This window comes from Apium graveolens, chromosome 1 (assembly GCF_009905375.1).
Source record: "Apium graveolens cultivar Ventura chromosome 1, ASM990537v1, whole genome shotgun sequence".
Classification (NCBI taxonomy): Eukaryota; Viridiplantae; Streptophyta; class Magnoliopsida; order Apiales; family Apiaceae; genus Apium; species Apium graveolens.
In genome coordinates, this window is record NC_133647.1 from 178,759,774 (window position 1) to 178,779,991 (window position 20,218).

At 40.8% G+C, this 20,218-nt stretch overlaps 1 protein-coding gene across 1 annotated transcript; it reads right to left on the reverse strand.

Annotated features, from left to right (window-relative positions):
- Nucleotides 1-875: 875 nt before the first annotated feature.
- Nucleotides 876-1,613, reverse strand: LOC141712210 (uncharacterized). Its single transcript, XM_074515060.1, has one exon. The coding sequence runs from the start codon at nt 1,611-1,613 to the stop codon at nt 876-878; it is 738 nt and encodes a 245-aa protein (XP_074371161.1).
- Nucleotides 1,614-20,218: the final 18,605 nt, after the last annotated feature.

Here is a 20,218-nt window from a genome sequence, read left to right on the forward strand (position 1 = left end):
CCCCAAAGACTTCGTGGCTCACCACCTTGGTGTTTGGCATGACCCGGTGCAGAACCAAATCTCCCACCTTAAAAGTCCAGGCTCGAACCTTACTGTTGTAGTGCCTAGCTGTCCTCTGTTGATACACTGCTATCCTGATCTGAGCATCTTCCCGAGTTTCTTTGATCATGTCCAAACAGAGCCGATGGTTGACCTTATTTGTCTCTGAGTCATAGTTGTCCCTCCGAAAAGATCCTGCCCCTACCTCAACGGGCACCATAGCTTCACACCCATATACCAAAGAGAAAGGGGTCTCTCCAGTTATAGTTCGGGGGGTCGTGTTGTAAGACCACAGGACCTGTGTGAGCTTCCCTGGCCATGTCCCCTTCTTCTCTTCAAGTTTTGCCTTCAAGGTGTGCTTAATGATTTTATTAACAGTCTCCGTTTGCCCATTGCTTTGGGGGCGGCAAACTGCACTAAAATTCTTCTGAATTCCCAGCTGCTCACAAAATTCCCGTATATTCTTGCTATCGAACTACTTCCCGTTATCAGATATTAACTTGTAAGGGATGCCATAGCGGCACATAATGGTCCTATGCACAAATTCCTTGAGCTTTTTTGTTGTGATAGTGGCTAGGGGCTCGGCCTCTGCCCACTTTGTAAAGTAATCTACTGCAACAACCGCATACTTGACCCCTCCTTTGGCCTTCGAAAGCTCCCCAATCAGATCAATTCCCCACATAGAAAATGGCCAAGGGATCATGAGGGATGTGAGAGGGGCCACGGGGCTGTTGTAATAATTGGCATATCGCTGACACTTATCACAAGCTCGGGAGAATTTGAAGGTGTCATTTTTCAGCGTTGGCCAATAGTAACCTGACGGAGGATTTTCTGATCTAGAGAGCTACCCCCGAGTAATTGCCACAAATGCCCTCGTGTACTTCCCTTAGAATATAATTACATTCATCCCCATCTATGCACTTGAGGAGGGGCACACTGAACCCTCTTCTGTATAGGACCCTATCGTATATCACATAGCGGGTTGTATTGTATTTTATTCTTCTTGCCTCATTCTTTTCGTCCGGGAGTGATCCTTCTTTTATGTAGGCTAAGATAGGTGTCATCCACGTAGGGCCGAGGTTATCACTGAGGCTTCCCACCTCGTGCTGGGGCACACTAGGCTGCCTCTGTATGTCAAGGGGCATGACCCCTAGCAGAGTGACCTCGCGGCACGAGCCGAGTTTAGCTAGCTCGTCCGCGCCTTCATTCTGCCCGCGCGGGATTAGTTCCAGCCTCACCTCGTTGAACCTTGCGATTATCCTCTGCGTACACTTCAGATAAAGCTCCGTTCTTGCCCCCTTAGCTTGATACCCCCCGTTTATCTGATAGACCAAAATCATGGAATCACTAAACACATTCAAATTCTCCACCTTCATTTCCATAGCTAGCTTGAGACTGTTAATCAGGGCCTCATACTCAGCATCATTGTTGGTTACATGAAAGGCCAGATGGAGAGTGCGTCTGATCTTATACGCCTCTGGGCTGATTAGCTCAATTCCAAATCTTGCACCATCCCCATTAGAGGCTCCATCCACAAATAGGCTCCACCATGGGGCACTATTTTGGCTTTCCATCCTGACCTCTTCTGTACTAGGTATGACAACAAGGGCTCCCTACTCCACTTCTTGATGTGGAGGAAATTCCAGCACAAAATCGGTCAGGGCTTGGCCTTTGATTGCGGTCCTTGGCTTATAATCCACCTCGAACTGGCCGAGCTCAACCGTCCACTTCAGCATTCGACCAAAAGACTCCGGTTTGTGCATTACTTGCCTGAGGGGGTAGGAGGTTCGTACTTCTATCCTGTGCACCTGAAAATAGGGCCTGAGCTTTCGGGAGGCCAGGATCAGAGCATATGCTAATTTCTCGAGGCTCGTGTACCGAGTCTCCGCGTCGACTAGCCTTTTACTCACATAATATACCAGGAGCTAGATACCATCCTTCTCTCGAACCAATACTGCACTTACTGCAAAACCAGAGACGGCCAAGTATAGGACCAGAGTCTCACCTGCCTTTGGGTTGGACAATATTGGAGGGTTGCTGAGATGCTTCTTTATGTTCTGAAAGGCTTCCTCACACTTTTATGTCCACTCAAAATTCCTTCCCATTCCTTTAATTGCTTTGAAGAACTCCTGGCATTTGTCGGAGGACTTTGAGATGAAGCGGTTTAAGGTAGCCACTTGCCCCGTTAAACTTTGAACGTCCTTCACCCGTCGGGGGGATCTCATCTCGAGTAGGCCTCGTATCTTAGTGGGGTTGGCCTCAATGCCCCTATGGTTGATAATTAATCCCAAAAACTTCCCTGACTCGACCCCGAACATACATTTCTAGGGATTGAGCTTCATCCTATACTCCCTTAGGATTTGGAACATTTCTGATAGATGGTGGATATGATCCTTTGCTTTCTTTGACTTCACAAGCATATCATCTACATAGGCCTCCATAGTCTTCCCCAACTGATGTTTGAACATCTTGTTTACCAACCTTTGATAGGTTGCCCCAACATTAAGGAGCCCGAAGAGCATCCCGATATAACAATAGGGACCCCGATCAGTAATAAAGGAGGTATGCTCCTGATCTGGCCCATATATTGGGATTTGGTTATATCCCGAATAAACATCCATAAAGCTAAGTAGTGCGTGCCCAACTGTGGAATCAACCAGCTGGTCGATTCGGGGTAGAGAAAAACTATCATTCGGGCACGCTTTGTTTAGGTCAGTGAAGTCCACACATGTCATTCATTTGCCATTTGGTTTCTTAACAAGAACTGGGTTGGCCAGCCACATGGGGTAGAAGGCTTCCCTTACAAACCCTGCCTCCATCAGTCTATCCACCTCTTCTTTGAGGGCCTCTGCCCTCTCTCCACTAATCGGCAGCCTCTTCTGTCTGACCATCTTTTTTTTCGGGTCCAAGTTTTGCCGGTGGCACATGACATTCGGGTCAATCCCTATCATATCAGAGTGTGACAATGCAAAGACATCCAAATTTTTCCTCAATAATTAGGCCAGATCCTCCCTCAAGTCAGGACTTAAGTTAGAGCCTATTCTAAGTACTTTGGAAAGATCATTCGGGTCTACCAAAACTGGAATTGTGTCATCTGCGACCCCAGCCCTTTCGACCATTTGGGGCATTCTCGGGTCTAATTCTGCCCGAGCCTCACTGGTTTCTCCAAATACTATGATTGTAAAATATTTCGTGTCCTCGAGCTAGGGCTCATGAGCTCGAACAGGATTTACCAAACGTTCAGAGGTCATAGTGACCGTGCGAGTGATTTCATTGGGCAGATCCATAGTTGTTGTTGTTTCTTCGCATGCCCACTTCTCTTTCCTGAGTCTTGCAGTGATTTTTTCTGGGCTCTCTTCTTCATCACTTGCCTCTTCTACAATCCCCTCTTGTACCAACATGATGGGCTGAGAGGCTTCCATCAGCAAGGCCCTTGGGTGCGGTTCCACCTGAATCCCCATATGCTCGAAATAGTTCTCGAGCAATTCCTCGATTGAAATCAGGTTACAAGTCTCGTGTCCTTCAAGCCGTACTCTCTTCCTGCCCTCTGCCTCTTCCATGAGGATATCGCCTTCACCCGGTTCGGCCGTTTCCTTTGATGCATTTCCTGACTCGGCCTCCCTGAGTGCCTAGTTGTAGCAGACCCTCGATTCATATTGACAGCTCTTCAAGAGGCCTACCTCCTTGGGCGTTGGGAATTTTACCGTCATGTGATTGATCGAGGTCACCATCCTCATTGCTCTCATAAGGGGCCTGCCCACTATAACATTGTAGACACAAGGCTGATCTACAACTATAAATATAGTGATCTGAGTGGCCACATAAGGCTCTTCTCCTAAGGTTACCGGGAGCCGAATTGTCCCTTTTATTTTGATTGAGTTTCCCGTGAACCCATACAAGTGTCCACCTGTCGAGGTTAATTCTCTACCCAGCAATCCTAGCTTCTTGTAGGCATCATAAATCAAAACGTTAGCCGAGCTCCCGGTATCCACCATTGCTCGATGAACATTCACCGTTCCAATCTTCATTTTTATGACCAGGGCATCAGTATGAGGGTAATGCACCCATTTGGCATCGTTCTCCCTAAACATGATGTCATCAGTCTCCTTTTCAAAGAGCTCTGGGGGCCTTTGGCTCAGATGGTTGACGTTGGTGAGGGGCTTGTCCTTTGCTTCCCGAGCATATTTATTCATCACCTTCCGGCTGTCTCCGCCAATGTGAGACCTGCCTAGAATAATATGAATGCTTCCGGCCCGAGGTATCCTTTCTTTGTCCTATGGGGGTGGAGGAGGGACCGATCCCTCTTGTCTCTGTAGTTCTCGCTAATTTTCAGTTCCCTCACCGACTTTTCCACTCTCTTAAAGGGTTCGGCTTGCTCATAAAATTCGGCCAAGGTTCTCGGCTTGTTGTGCATATGTTGTGTACTTGATGATTTCATAAACAAAACATCTAAGTATATTTTACTTAGTGAAATTATGTAGCACTCGATGGATAAGAATTTTAATCCCGACGGATAACTCATTATAGTCCCGACGGATGATTAACTTATTATCCATCGAGTGAGTAGCTTATGTAATAATAAGTTTGTAGCACATTTATGTATGCACCTTTGTATAGAATCTGTAGTAGCATATAAGTCATGTTGAATTTAACTAGATATGCAGAATAGGTTGATTAATTGTACATAAATGATGTCTTGTAATTCTGCATAAGTGAAATAGAGTCAAGTGCTAAAATAGCTACCGACGGATGATTAACAAAGCCATCGACGGATGATCAAATGACTATCAACGGATGTTTAATATAGCAGTCGACGGATGATCAATTAAACCATCAACGGATGCTCTAAAAGTCGACGGATGATCATATGAAGAATTCAAACAGCAGTTGAACAGTGAAAGCTGACACACAGCCGTCGAGATGTATACAAACACACCGTGGAAGCCCATTAACTGGGTAATAGAGGACGAAAAGCAGCAAAGCTTAAGACTGTTAGATTTTATATTTGTTCAGTCTTTTTGACTTTGTAATCTTGGTATTATATAAACCAAGAAAGTAGCAAATAGAAAAATAACTGAGATAACTGAGAAACACAAAAACAGAGAAATCTTTGTAAGCAGAATCATTAGCATTTCACGTATTCTCAGTAGTTCAATTTGTAAGCAGCTGTGAGCATTCCTGCACACAGAGTCCTCTCGATATATTATATATATCTCTGGTGGAATTGTTTAAATCCACCAGAAAGTTTTTAAAGACTCTTATTTTTAATTACTTATATTTTGATTCAATTAAGTTTACATTCCGCATTGTGCTAATCAAAACAAATATATCTATAATCAAGTTGAACATTTTTATTTCAAGAAAAAGGTTCAAGAATTCCATTCAACCCCCTTCTGTAATTCTTGCTACATTGTTAAGGGACTAACAATTAGTATCAGAGCAAGCTCTTAATCTACAAAGAGTTTAAAGATCAAAATAATTCAGCAAGATGAACAAGAAAGTTGTTGGAGTCAAGATTCCTTTTCTTGATAAAGATAATTACCATCATTGGAAGGTAAAGATGCATCTTCATATGCTTTCTCAAGATGAGGCCTATGTGGACTGTATAGAAAGAGGTCCTCATGTTCCAATGAGAGCTGCTACAGGAAATGAGCTATCTGTTCCAAAGCTAAGGCATGAATGGTCTGATCCTAACATTGAACAAGGCAGGAAAGATAAAAAGGCCATGAACATTCTGTTTAATGGTGTTGATGCAGACATGTTTGATAACATCATCAACTGCAAAACTGCCAAGGAAGTTTGGGACACAATACAGATAATTTGTGATGGAACTGAGCAAGTTAGAGAAAATAAAATGCAGCTCCTGATTCAGCAATATGAGCATTTTCACAATGAAGAAAGTGAGTCACTCATTGACATTTTTAGTAGATTCCAAAAACTACTAAATGCTCTTAAGTTGCATGGAAGAGTCTATCAGACTAAAGACTCCAATCTGAAATTTCTCAGATCTCTTCCAAAGGAATGGAAACCAATGACAGTCTCATTGAGAAACTCACAAGATTATAAGGAGTTTACTTTGGAGAGACTGTATGGCATTCTGAAGACCTATGAGCTTGAGATAGAGCAGGATGAAAGAATGGAGAGAAGAAAGAAGAAATGAGGATCCATTGCACTAGTTGCTGATCTGGAAAAGGAGAAGGAAGTGAAAATGGAAGCTGTAGAATCAACTTCAAAGGTCTGTGAGAATAAGGGTAAGGGGCTAGCTGCAGAAAGTGAAGAATCATTGAGCCAAGATGTTATGGAGGACATTGATGAGCACCTAGCATTTCTTTCAAGGATATTTACCAAGCTCAAGTTCAAAAAGAACTTTGGAGCAGCCAAGCAAAATAGAAACATGGTGGATAAGTCAAAATTCAAATGTTTCAAATGTGGCTTGGCAGGGCATTTTGCAAATGAGTGTAGAATGTTAGATTCCAGTAAGAAAAGGTTTGAGTCTGTGGATTATAAGCAAAAATACTTTGATCTACTCAAACAAAAGGAAAGGGCTTTTATTATACAAGAGAATGACTGGGCAGCAGATGGTTTGGATGAAGATGAAGATGTCAGCTATGTCAATCTAGCCCTAATGGCCAAGTCTGATGAAACAGAGACAAGTTCCTCAAGCAATCAGTTAATCACTACAAACCTTGCACATTTATCTAAAGCTGAGTGTAATGATGTCATAAATGACATGTCTATAGAATTGTATCATTTGTGTGTTACACTTAAGTCTCTCACTAAAGAAAATGCTAAAATCAAAGAAAACAACTTGTTTTTAAGTGAGAGGAATAATGTGCTTGAGTCTCAGTTTGTTGAGTTTGAGAAACTAAAAATTGAGTATAAGATTGCCAAGGAGGAATTAACTGAGTCCTTGAAAAAGGAAGAAATTTTGAAGAAGCAGCTCGAGCGTGAACAAGAGGTGATTAAAGCATGGAAAACATCCAGGGATGTTCATGCTCAAATCACCAAAGTTCAAGGAATTGAGTCTTTTTGTGATGAATCCTGGAAAAAGAATAAAGAGAAACTAGAGCCTATTTTGGTAGATGGGTTGCTGACAGATGTAGACTCGACGGATGATGAGGACTATCCGCCGGATAACAAAAAATGTTATCCGTCGAATGATAAAAATCCTCATCCGTCGGCTGTAAGCAAACCCATTAGCAAAGCCAAATTAATCAAGCTAAATGATAAGTATGGGTCTGTTTCCAAGAAATTTGTTTCAGGAGAGTCAAGTCAAGCTAAGAAAGGGAAAAAGGCTAATATTGGTCACATGACTGTCAAACAGTTAAGTGACAGACTTGAGAAAATAGAGGTACAAACATAGACTAAAAAGAAAAATAGTAGGAATGGTAAAGTAGGGATTAACAAACACAATAACTACACACCTGATAAATATGCTCATAGAAAAATCTGTGTCAAGTGTGGTAGTGTAAATCATTTGTCTGTTAATTGTAAATCTGCCATGCCTACTCCCATGTCTTTTCAGCCTCAATTTCCAAACATGAATGTCATGCCTCCCATGCCTGTTAATGCTATGCCTACACAGAATATGAATGCACAGTTTGCTAATATGCCATTTGCACCTAATCCATATTATGCTGCATACAATATGCCTCAAATGTCATTTAGCATGCCTTACTGGAATAACATGTTTGCACCAAGCATGCCATTTCCTGTTAGCCATAACATGCATGATAATTCTGTTGCATTTAGTGGTTTCAAAGGTACAACCCAATTGACTAAGGAAGAATCTGAAATTCCTAAGTCAAATGAGATAAAACCTAAGAAACAGAAGAAGAAAGCTAACAAGGCAGGACCCAAGGAAACTTGGGTACCAAAATCAACTTGATTTGATTTTGATGTGTGCAGGGAAACATAAAGAATCTTTGGTACTTGGATAGTGGTTGTTCAAGACACATGACTGGTGATTCTACCTTGCTCACAGAGTTTAAGGAGAGAGTTGGCCCAAGTATTACTTTTGGAGATGACAACAAGGGTTATACTGTGGGATATGGCTTGATTTCAAAGGATAATGTCATCATTGAAGAGGTTGCCTTAGTGGATGGTCTCAAACACAATCTGTTGAGTATCAGCCAGCTTTGTGATAAAGGCAACTCAGTAACCTTCAATAAAGAAGCCTGTGTTATGACTAATAATCAAAATAATAAAGTGGTTCTCACTGGTGTGAGAAGAGGAAATGTGTACCTAGCTGACTTCAACTCAACTAAAGCAGAATCTGTAACTTGTCTTCTCAGTAAAGTGAAAGTTGGCTATGACACAAGAAGCTATCCCATTTAAACTTCAAGACCATGAATGAGCTGGGAAAGAAAGAACTAGTAAGAGGCATTCCTCTAGTGGAGTTTACAAAGGATGGACTGTGTGATGCGTGCCAAAAAGGGAAGCAGATCAAAGCATCATTCAGGAATAAACTTGATTCAGCAATTGAAGAGCCTCTGCAACTGCTTCACATGGATCTGTTTGGACCAGTCAATGTATTGTCAATTTCAAAGAAAAGATTTTGCCTAGTAATTGTAGATGATTTTTCAAAGTTCTCTTGGACATATTTCCTAAAGTCTAAAGATGAGGCTAGTGAAATCATCATCAATCACATAAGGCAAGTTAACAATCATCCTGATTTCAAAGTTAAAAGAATCAGGAGTGACAATGGAACTGAGTTCAAGAACTATGTCATGAGAGCATTTTGTGAGGAAAATGGAATCTTACATGATTTCTCAGCAGCAAGGACTCCACAACAGAATGGAGTAGTGGAAAGGAAGAACATATCACTTATTGAAGCTGCAAGAATAATGCTTGAAGAATCAAAATTACCAACATATTTATGGGCTGAAGCTGTAAACACTGCATGCTACACTCAGAACATCTCTCTGATTAATCAAGCAAGATGCATGACTCCTTATCAATTGTTCAAGAACAAGAAGCCAACTCTAAACTTTCTTCATGTCTTTGGCTGTAAATGCTATATTCTGAGAAATCAAACTGATCAAAATGGGAAGTTTGATGCTAAAGCAGATGAAGGAATTTTTGTTGGATATGCTGTTGGTAAAGCATATAGAGTCTACAATCTGAGAACCAACATTGTTGTGGAATCTATACATGTTGTGTTTGATGATAAAAAGATTGAAGGACTGAAAGATGGAGATTACCATGAGAGCCTCAAATTCGACAATGTTGAGATGGTCAGTGATGGAAGTGATGATGAAAGTGATCAAGAAACAGTGTCCAAGGATAATGCAGACAAATCTACCACCAATGAAGCACAAAACTCAACATCCGTCGAGTTACAAAATGCTTCATCCGTCGGAAGGCAATCTGTGTTATCCGTCGGTAGACAACCTGCCTCATTCGTCGGTACTCAAAATTCACCATCCGTCAGGTTATCAAAAGGAGCAGGAAGTAAGGCAGATCACCCATAGAAAGTACCCTTTTCTCAAATCAAAGATCCACAAACTCAGGGGGAGTTTCTAGCAATCAAAACTCAATCACACATCAAGATAACATTGAGATCTCTTCATCTAGAGCTAATCTACCTCAACCAAGGAAATGGACAAAAGATCACCCCTTTGAACTGATTATTGGTGATGTTTCTTCTAGAGTTCAAACCAGGAGAGCAACTCAAGAAGAATGTCTATACAGCAGCTTTCTGTCAAAGGAAGAACCAAAGAAGGTAGAAGAAGCCTTGTTAGATCCTGATTGGATTTTAGCTATGCAGGAGGAGCTAAACCAATTTGAAAGGAATAAAGTATGGAAGCTGGTACCCAAGCCTAAAGGAAAGAATCCAATAGACACCAAATGGGTATTCAGAAACAAGATGGATGAAAATGGCATAGTAGTAAGGAACAAAGCCAGATTGGTTGCTAAAGGCTATTGCCAGCAAGAAGGAATAGATTTTGATGAAACATTTGCTCCTGTTGCAAGACTTGAAGCCATCGGAATCTTCTTAGCCTATGCAGCCCATGCCAATTTCAAGGTCTATCAAATGGATGTCAAAAGTGCCTTTCTGAATGGAGATTTGGAGGAAGAAGTGTATGTTAGTCAACCTCCTGGCTTTGAAGATCCAAATTTTCCAGAGTATGTCTATTATCTACTGAAAGCACTTTATGGACTGAAGCAAGCACCTAGAGCCTGGTATGACACTTTATCAAAGTTCCTTTTGGAAAATCACTTCACAAGAGGTACTGTAGATAAAACCTTATTTTTCAGAAATGTTAATGGCTCTAGCATACTTGTTCAAATTTATGTAGATGATATTATTTTTGGTTCTACAGATGAGAAACTTTGTAAAAAGTTTGCCAAAATGAGGCAAAGTAAGTTTGAAATGAGTATGATGGGAGAACTAACTTACTTTCTTGGTTTACAAGTTAAGCAAGTTAGTGATGGAATATTCATTAGTCAAACTAAATATATTTTTGATCTCTTAAAGAAGTTTGATCTAATGGATTGCACATCTGCAAAAACTCCCATGGCCACTGCAACTAAGCTTGAACTAAACACTACTGAAAAGTCTGTGGATATTTCAAGCTATAGATGCATGGTTGGCTCACTTCTGTACTTAACAGCTAGTAGGCCAGATATAATGTTTGCTACATGTTTATGTGCTAGATTTCAGGCTGATCCTAGAGAGTCTCACTTGATAGCTATTAAGAGAATTTTCAGATATCTCAAGGGAACACCAAAACTTGGCATTTGGTATCCTAGAGATTCTGGTTTTGATCTAACTGGTTATTCAGATGCAGATTATGCAGGTGATAGAATTGACAGAAAAAGCACAACAGGAACTTGTCAATTTCTAGGAAACAAGCTTGTGTCCTGGTTCAGTAAAAAGCAAAACTCAGTTTCTACTTCTACAGCTGAAGCTGAATATATTGCTGCTGGCAGTTGCTGTGCACAGATTTTATGGATGAAAAATCAATTGCTAGACTATGGTTTGCAAGTTGGGAGGATTCCTATTTTCTGTGATAACACAAGTGCAATTTCCATCACTGAAAATCCAGTGCAACATTCAAGGACAAAGCACATAGACATCAAGTACCATTTTATAAGGGAACATGTAATGAATGGTACTGTAGAGTTACATTTTATTCCAAGTGAGAAGCAACTTGCAGATATATTTACCAAGCCACTGGATGAATCCACATTTTCTAGGTTGGTAAGTGAGTTAGGTATGCTTAATTACTCTTGAATCTATCTTAGTTATTTTGCAAGTTGATATGTAGCCAGAAATTTAACTGATTTTTAGTCATGAGTGAAATTTTGGCTAAGTCAAAATTTGCATCTCGACGGATGACCATTATCCATCGAGTTGAGTCATCCGTCGATATACTATGTCCAAATAAAAATCAATTACTTTTCTAGAATCTTTTAAAACTCGACGGATAACAGTTTATCCTCATCCGTCGAAGTGTCTAAATCTTAACCGTTAATTCCCTGAACATTATCCATCGAGTATACTTACAGTTTGTAAGCATTACACGACGGATAATGGGTGGAATTTTTACAGTTTATTTTTAAACGACTAATTTAGGCAATTTCTATTGGGTAATTTACTTTTCTTTATTATTTTCATCCATTGTTTTTGAGATAGTATAAAAGCTTGTTTCATTCCAATTATTTTCTTTTATCATTCTCAAATTCAACTGCTTTTATTTTATTCTCTCTCAAGAAAATATCCTCTTTCTCTTCAAGCTTTCATTCTCTAACAATGGCACCTGTAGTAAAGATCATGTCTCAGACTGGGTTCATTTATGAGAAGAACTATCACTGCTTTGGTCAATAAGGGTATTCAGTAATTAGAAGACTATCACAAGATGATGGACTTCGTGAAGAACTGCAAGTTAAGTTATGCCATGCTTGAATCACCCACAATTTACTGTGAAGTTGTTGAAGAGATGTGGACCACTGCAATCTACAACTCTACTGACAAAACCATCACTCTAACTATCAAAGGTAATGAGTTCTGTATCAATAGTGATGTGATAAAAGCATATTTCAAAATTCCTGATGATAATGTAACTTCACCACACACTGACACTGATATTGTCAATATGCTTAATTCCATGCATTATGCACTTCCTACTACTAAGCTAAGTGAGATTAGAAGATTAGGTCTTAGGAAGGAATGGAGTTTCATGTGTGATGTTGTGACTAAAGTTTTCTCTGGAAAAGTCAGTAATTTTGATTCTGTGAACATTTCGATGCTTAACATGCTATACATGCTACTTACAGATAAATTTTATAATTTCAGTGACCTTGTCTTGTATGAGTTAGGTTTTAAACTAGGTGAGTTAGCCAAAAGGGGAAAGAATGTATATTATGCTAGATTTTTCATGATATTGGCTAACCATCTTTGTCAAGAGATTGTACTTGAGAACTCAAACAACAAATTAGCTTGTTGGGTTCAAGAGAGAAGAATCATTGTAGATTTGAACAGAGCCAATCATCATAGGGATGTGCCAATGTTCTACTTTCATGTAATGCAGACACCTCAGGTAAGTGAGGTAAGTTCATCCATACCCTCAACTATTCCAATCTCCTCAATTTCTTTGAGTTCAGGAGTAGCTATGGCAATTGTGACAATGACCAAACAGTTGCCTACCAAAGCTTCCAAATTAACTACAATTTCTAAATCCAATTCAAAGAAAACCCCCTCTGGTATCTCTCAAAAGGTACCAGTTGAAAAATCTACCAAAGCCAAAGAGGGGAGTGTGAAGGAGGGTCAGTTAGGTGAGGGAAGGGGTGAACATCAAAGAAACCCCAAGGATAAGGTTGGAGAGTTGAGTGAATCCCAGCCTAGCCACACTGCAGTTTCCCAACAAACTGCAGTGCTTAAAAAGGACAAAAGCTCACTTCTACCTGCATCCTCCCAAAAGGATGTGGCTATTGAACAAAGCTCTCAGCCAAGAGCACAGGCCAAAATATGGCTATTGAACAAAGCTCTCAGCCAAGAGCACAGGCCAAAAGGGTTAGGGACACAAGCTCACCCCAAACTTACACAAGAAAGAAGAAATCCAAAACAACTGGGGATGCACAGGGCACACACACAGTGCAAACTGGTGCTAAAGACACAGTCCATGCACTTTCTCAAATTCAGATTGATGTGACTCCAATAAATGTGGAGTCACAGCCAAAATCTCTTATAATAGAAGCCTCTGAAACACCATACTCACCAACAAACTCTCTGGAAGTGGATATGATAAACACTTCAATTCCTAATTCCCCTTCTTTAACTCTGTTGGGGAAGCCAAAATCTAGTGCAAGTGAGCATCATCTTTTAGATGATTTGTTGGCTCACTTGCCAATTCTTTCAGATACTATTGTGACATCTGTGACTCAAATAACTTCAATCAACACAGAGTCAACAATAGTTTCTCTTCCCACCTCATTCATTTCTACTCTCTCGATGGATATTGTTCATCCATCGAGTAGTGATTGTATCCCGACGGATAAGCTTAACAGCAGTTATCCGTCGGATAGCTTTACCACTCACCCGATGGATATCACTTATCCGTCGAGTGTCTCTGCACAACTTCAAACTTCAATCATTTCTAGTGCAGAGGATTTAGTGGTAATACAGTCACTCTTAGGACTGAGAGAGGAGAATGCATTGAGTGAGAGGCTGGGTTGCTCCCAGGCAAAAGGAGAGGAAAAGAGTGAATCTCAGCAATCCATTTATTCAGGATTGGCAAAAGTGAGTGAGAGGAGTCCCACCTTAGTAGGTGAAGGTGAGGGTGGGGAGCCAGGGTGAGACCCTGATGCAACAAAAGAGAGATTATGAGAGAAAGGCAGGTACAGGAGAAATAAGGGTGGATCCAGCCATTGCTAGTGAGTCAATGATTGTGGATGATGCTGAAAAGGAAAGACAATTTCAGCAACATTACAAAGCTAAAATTGATAACATTTCCTTGGATGCTGACACTTTTACTCATCCTATGTCAGCCTATCAATTGTTGGCTGCTCAGGGCAATGTGGAGGCAGAACAGACTTTGAATTTAGTACACACCTCAGAATCTCTTCAAAGAGATAAAGCTGTTGTCAATAGGATGCCTTCTCAAGCTGGTGAGCCATCTGAAAAATTTGGAGTAAATTCTAATGATGATGACTCTGTTTTTTTGGATGGAAGCATGAACTTAGGGGAAGATGAAGGCCCAAGTTCTGTTCTAAATTTACCTGGATGGGCATGGACAAAGGAATTTACACCAGGACAATTTGATGTATCTTTGGTCAAGCAAGTGGTGGCTATTCAAAAGGCCCTTCAGGAGACTTCAGATGCTGGTACCAAGGCTATTCTTCAAGCTCACCTAGACTCTCTACATCTCTTGAAGATCCAGCACTTAAGACAGAATATGAGTGTGGATGAACTAAAAAGAGATATAGCTGACTTGAAGACAGACAATTTTGAGAAGCTGGATTCAGTAATGCCATATAGTACCATGCAAGATCTACTACTGAGATTAAGGAGAGAATCAGATTCTGAAAAGAAGCTAGCCAAGCTGGAAAACAGAGTTCAAGTTATTGAGAATTCAGTGGCTATCCTTCTTCAAAATCAACAGACTCAGACAAATCTTCTTATGGAACTGGCTAAAGCACAAGGCCTAACTCCTCAACTTGATGATAACAAAAAGGGGGAGAGAGAATCAAGTAAGTGGGAGAAAGGACCAACTGAGGGGGAGAAACTTCAAGTACAAATCAGCAAAGTAATTGTACCTTCAATTACAATCTCCAAGCCAACAGTTGCAGATGATATAGATCTAATTAAAGCAGCAGCAGCAAATTTGAAAGTTGCTGAAAAAGGAAAGTTGAGTTTGATCAACTGGAATAAGATTGATGAGGAGATATAGAAAAAGTTTGAACTAGTCAAGGAGCCAGTTAAGTCAGCCATCCATCACTCTCATATCAAGCCAATCAGTGTGAATGAGATGAGCATGAACTATCTGGAAAAAGGACAATCTTCCTGCATCAAGTCTACAAAGGCTGAAACAATTCTTAAACCAAGGGCAAATTATCCTAAATCATCTGGGAAGAACCCTATGGACACTGTGTATGAGACACCCAAGCCTGATGAAAAGAAGCTTTTGTCAAGATCTATTGTCTTCTATAAAGATCCAGCTGATTCAGCTTCAAAAAGGAGAATTGCTAAGATATTCAGAAGTGGAAAGAAAATTTGTGTGGTAGCTGGACATCCACAATTTGCTCAAACAAAGAAAGAAGAAAAAGCCAGATTAAAGCAGGAAAAGAGGCAAGCTGCTCTAGATGTAAAGAAGTCTAAACAAAAGAAAGAACAGATTGCTATCTTGGCCAAGCTACAGGCTGTAAACTCTTCTCAACAAATTCCCTCTCAACCATCTGAAGCTGCTGAATCAAAGAAGAAAATTGAAGAACAGAAGAAATCTCCATGAAAGAAAGAATTGGCTAGAAGAACAAAAAGGAAACTGGATGTTGTTGACTAGGAATTGGAAGATCAATTTCCTAAGGAATCCACTCAAGCTACAACTCAAGCATCAAAGCCCTCTGTGGTATTTGAAGACATAAGGGTAGTGGATCCCTACAGGAACATACATGGTGAACCTATTGTGCCAAAGGATGAGCCAATAGAGTGGGATAAAATACCAATTCCTGACTTCAACTTACCAATCCTTAGCAAGCCAAAAAGGACAAAGTCAAGGGCAGTCAAGAAAGTGAAGCTGTCACCTCTCAAATCTAAGTCAGTAGTTAAAGCTCAACCCAAGGTCAACAGGGGAGACTACTTGTACTTGTGTGACATCAAAGAATTTTCAGATCTAAATCTTTATCTGGATGAACTAGATGAAGTGAGGGCAATTGATGCATACAGAAACCTACCTGAAAGGTTGGTGTTCAAGTACAAAGGAGGAAGGGAGATTCAGTGGCCACTTCACAGGATTCTTCAAAAAAAGCCAAGCTGTGCTGATTAAAGTCTATTCATCCTTCAAGAAAAACTTTAGGTTCAATGTAACTGCAAGAAGACTAGTATTGAAGAAGATTGAAGAGCTGATGAGTGTTAGAGCTAAAGATGCACTCCCAAAGACTCTAATCATCCCATACACAGGGAGAAGAGTGCATCTAAGGCCCTACTGGCTGATGGAATTCATGGATGACAAGGGTGTAAGGAGATTCTTTAGATTAGAAGAACAATTGAGTATCTCTAGCAATGAGACTCTCTTGGAAATGCAAGAAAAGCTAGATCTCTCAGAATCTGATGAACTAGAATTCCACAGGCAGCTCCAGAATCAAATTGAAGAAAATAACATAAAGCTTGGAAGAAGATCCAGACCTTCAAGGAACTAGAAAAATCTGCTCAGGCTAGAGGAGCATCTTGAATTAACTGTGAGCCAAACCTTGTACATTTTGTTTAATTGAAGCACTTTCAGTTTATCTACTTGTCTTTAAAGATGTATGTTCAGGATGTTTTGTTATCATCAAGTATCTCTTAATTTATGACTACAATTCCAGTAGACATAAATTGGGGGAGATTGTTGTGCATATGTTGTGTACTTGATGATTTCATAAACAAAACATCTAAGTAGATTTTACTTAGTGAAATTATGTAGCACTCGAAGGATAAGAATTTTAGTCCCGACGGATAACTCATTATAGTCCCGACGGATGATTAACTTATTATCCATCGAGTGAGTAGCTTATGTAATAATAAGTTTATAGCACAGTTATGTATGCACCTTTGTATAGAATCTGTAGTAGTATATAAGTCATGTTGACTTTAACTAGATATGCAGTATAGGTTGATTAATTGTACATAAATGATGTCTTGTAATTCTGCATAAGTGAAACAGAGTCAAGTGCCAAAATAGCTACCGACGGATGATTAACAAAGCCATCGACGGATGATCAAATGACTATCAACAGATGTTTAATATAGCAGTCGACGGATGATCAATTAAACCATCAACGGATGCTCTGAAAGTCGACGGATGATCATATGAAGAATTTAAACAGTAGTTGAACAGTGAAAGCTGACACACAGCCGTCGAGATGTATACAAACACACTGTGGAAGCCCATTAACTGGGTAATAGAGGACGAAAAGCAGCAAAGCTTAAGACTGTTAGATTTTATATTTGTTTAGTCTTTTTGACTTTGTAATCTTGGTATTATATAAACCAAGAGAGTAGCAAATAGAAAAATAACTGAGATAACTGAGAAACACAAAAACAGAGAAATCTTTGTAAGCAGAATCATTAGCCTTTCCAGTATTCTCAGTAGTTCAATTTGTAAGCAGCTGTGAGCATTCCTGCACACAGAGTCCTCTCGATATATTATATATATATATATATATATCTCTGGTGGAATTGTTTAAATCCACCAGAAAGTTTTTAAAGACTCTTGTTTTTAATTACTTATGTTTTGATTCAATTAAGTTTACATTCCGCATTGTGCTAATCAAAACAAATATATCTATAATCGAGTTGAACATTTTTATTTCAAGAAAAAGGTTCAAGAATTCCATTCAACCCCCCTTCTGTAATTCTTGCTACATTGTTAAGGGACTAACACGGCTCACTTGCCTGGAGGCTCTTCCAAAATTTTGACACCTGGTACACTTCCATCTCAGTGTTAAACTGTATAAGATATTCCGCCGGGTCGGCTTCACCATTGAATATAAGATCGGGGTTATGCCCGAATATTCGAGGTAGGGGAGATGATCGAATAGCAGCGGTGAAGGAAGAAGGGGCTGCTGGGGTTGGGGGCCCCCTCTTCTCTCGCTCCATCTCATCCAAGATCTTCTTCAGGTCTCTTACCCTAACAACTTCTCCTTCCCTGTCACCATCCGCGTTACTTGAATGGCGTGAGCCCTGAGGTCGCTCACGGCGTCCCCCACCTCCAGCTCGTACTTGCGACTCCTCTTCGTGATTGTCTCTACGTCTACGTCGCTCCTCCCTCATGGGCGAGGTGCTGACGTCTTTCTGGAGGGGTCGCTGCACGCTTTCTTTTTAAAGTTTTTAGATCTACAGGCTCCTTCTCTTCTCTCTCTTTCTTGAAATTCTCTAACTTGAGCCTGAGGTCATGATCACTTAGCTTTTTACCAACACGGTTTAGCATGCTAGTCGACCTTGCCTCAGACGAAGCTGGCTTCTGCCCCGATCTCTACATGCGATGCATCTTTCTTCTGCTTGATCTCAGTTGCCACTTCATAAAAATCGTGGATCAGTGTCTTTTGAGGGCCTCTGCCCTTCCAGCTACGCTGAGAGACCTTGAGGCGGTGTGCCTTACGTTTGGCATTCCAGCCCGAGCTTTTCTCTATCCTTGACATCCGGGCATTAATCTTGTTCATCTGATCGGCTAGCCCTTTGAGGTACGTCATGACCGCCTGCCCATCCACGGTTGCGATTGGTGGGGGTGGCGCCTGATTCTCTGGGGGTGTGTGCTCGACCTCGTTCCGGTCCTTCTTCTTGCCCCCGCTTCCTGGTGTCACCGTTTGTTTACCTTCTTTGGTCATCTCTTCTCCCTAAGATAAAAATCCCCCTCCTTCTAGCGCCAATCGTTATAGGGAGAATTTCGTATAACAGTGTTGTGGAGGTTGATGGGTGGAATAAGGATCATGATGGTATTTGAAGGCGGAGGAAGGTTATGTATGGTGGTGGTTGAGTTTGTATGTTGACTCCTTAAGAAAGAATAGGGTTTGTTATTCTCTATCAAGTGTCGACTCATGTCTCATAAAAGTGCCTACATACCCTATTTATAGGGATCAAGCCTCAAGTAGTTCTTGGTAAACAAGTCACATAGGCTAGGATTAGTGTTTTTTAACACGTGCAGCCCAAGCCCATGATTAAAGTCAGGCCTTCAGCCAATTAGTCACGTAAATCTCGACCGGCTCCACACGCTTCCTATAATCTCGCGGCATCTCCGCATTTCTTCCCGTAATTGTAGGAACAACCCGTATCAGCCCCGAAATCTACGAGCAACTCAGTCATCTATGAGTCACTTTCCATGTTGCACATAAAGTCCTTTAATGCGGGTCGGCCTGGTCATCTCGGCCCGTACCGCCTTTCTTTTCAATTAATAAATAAAATGTTTCCTTCGTTTTCATAAGATGTGGGCTCATAGGCTCAGCCCGCGTATGGGAACCTGAGCCCAGCTCGCGTGTGGGCACCTGAGCCCAGATCATGTATGGGCACCTGAGCCCAGCCCGCGTGAAGGCACTTGAGCCCAGCTCGCGTGTGGGCACCTGAGCCCAGCTCGCGTATGAGAGCCCAGATGAAAAGTGTGAGCCCACCTTACATGTGTGAGCCTAGCTCGCATGTCATGAGCCCAGCCCGCATGTGCTGGCCCAAGTCACATTAATCCACGATTCTAGCCCACAAATGAGAGCCCAACTATTCATTATTCTCATGAGGACCTTTTTAGGGCCTATGACCAAATGTGGGCATAACAATCTCTCCTTCACTAAATTTATCATCTGATGATACACCACCTTCATCTGCTAAAACAAGATACAATTTATGTCTTTTGTATTTAGATTAAGAAGTTATAAAAATTTGGAAAATAAGTGCATAAATGATAGAAATATTCCGGTGACATCATGTACAATTGGTTTGCGTTATTAAAATCTTGAGTAATAGTCTCATTAATGAATTAAAAGCCACAATTTGGATTCAAGCAGAAAAAGTTGGTTGTATTAGGAAAATTTTGCTGCTTTCTTACCCCCAATCCGGGTATGGTGTTGTAGTGACCAATCTGGATTCAAGTAGAAGAAATTGGTTACCTTAAAAAATTTTGCTGCTTTATTGCCCTAATCGGGGTATGGTGTTATAGAGACCAATCCGGAACTGGTTGACGTAGAAAAATTTTGCTGCTTCCTTACCTCCCAATCCGAGTGTGGTATTATTTCATCAACCCGGATTGACGCTGGAGAAATTGGACCCAGATATAAGGTTTTGAATTCCAAAAAATTGGGGGAAGTTGTAACATTATTTTAATTTTTCCATCTCCTCAATTTGAATCGTGGTCAGTTAATTCCCCTTGAAATAAGCCCCACAATGATTATTGTATTTAATTACAGGTATATGTATACATATATTTATATGTATATATATAGCTGAAGGGGTGGCCAATCGTGTTGTGCCATGTGGCAGGGGCAGTTTCCCACCCCC

Excerpts from the sequence above, each read along its gene's own strand:
- LOC141712210 (XM_074515060.1), bottom strand. The coding sequence starts at position 1,613 with ATGGAAAGCCAAAATAGTGCCCCATGGTGGAGCCTATTTGTGGATGGA.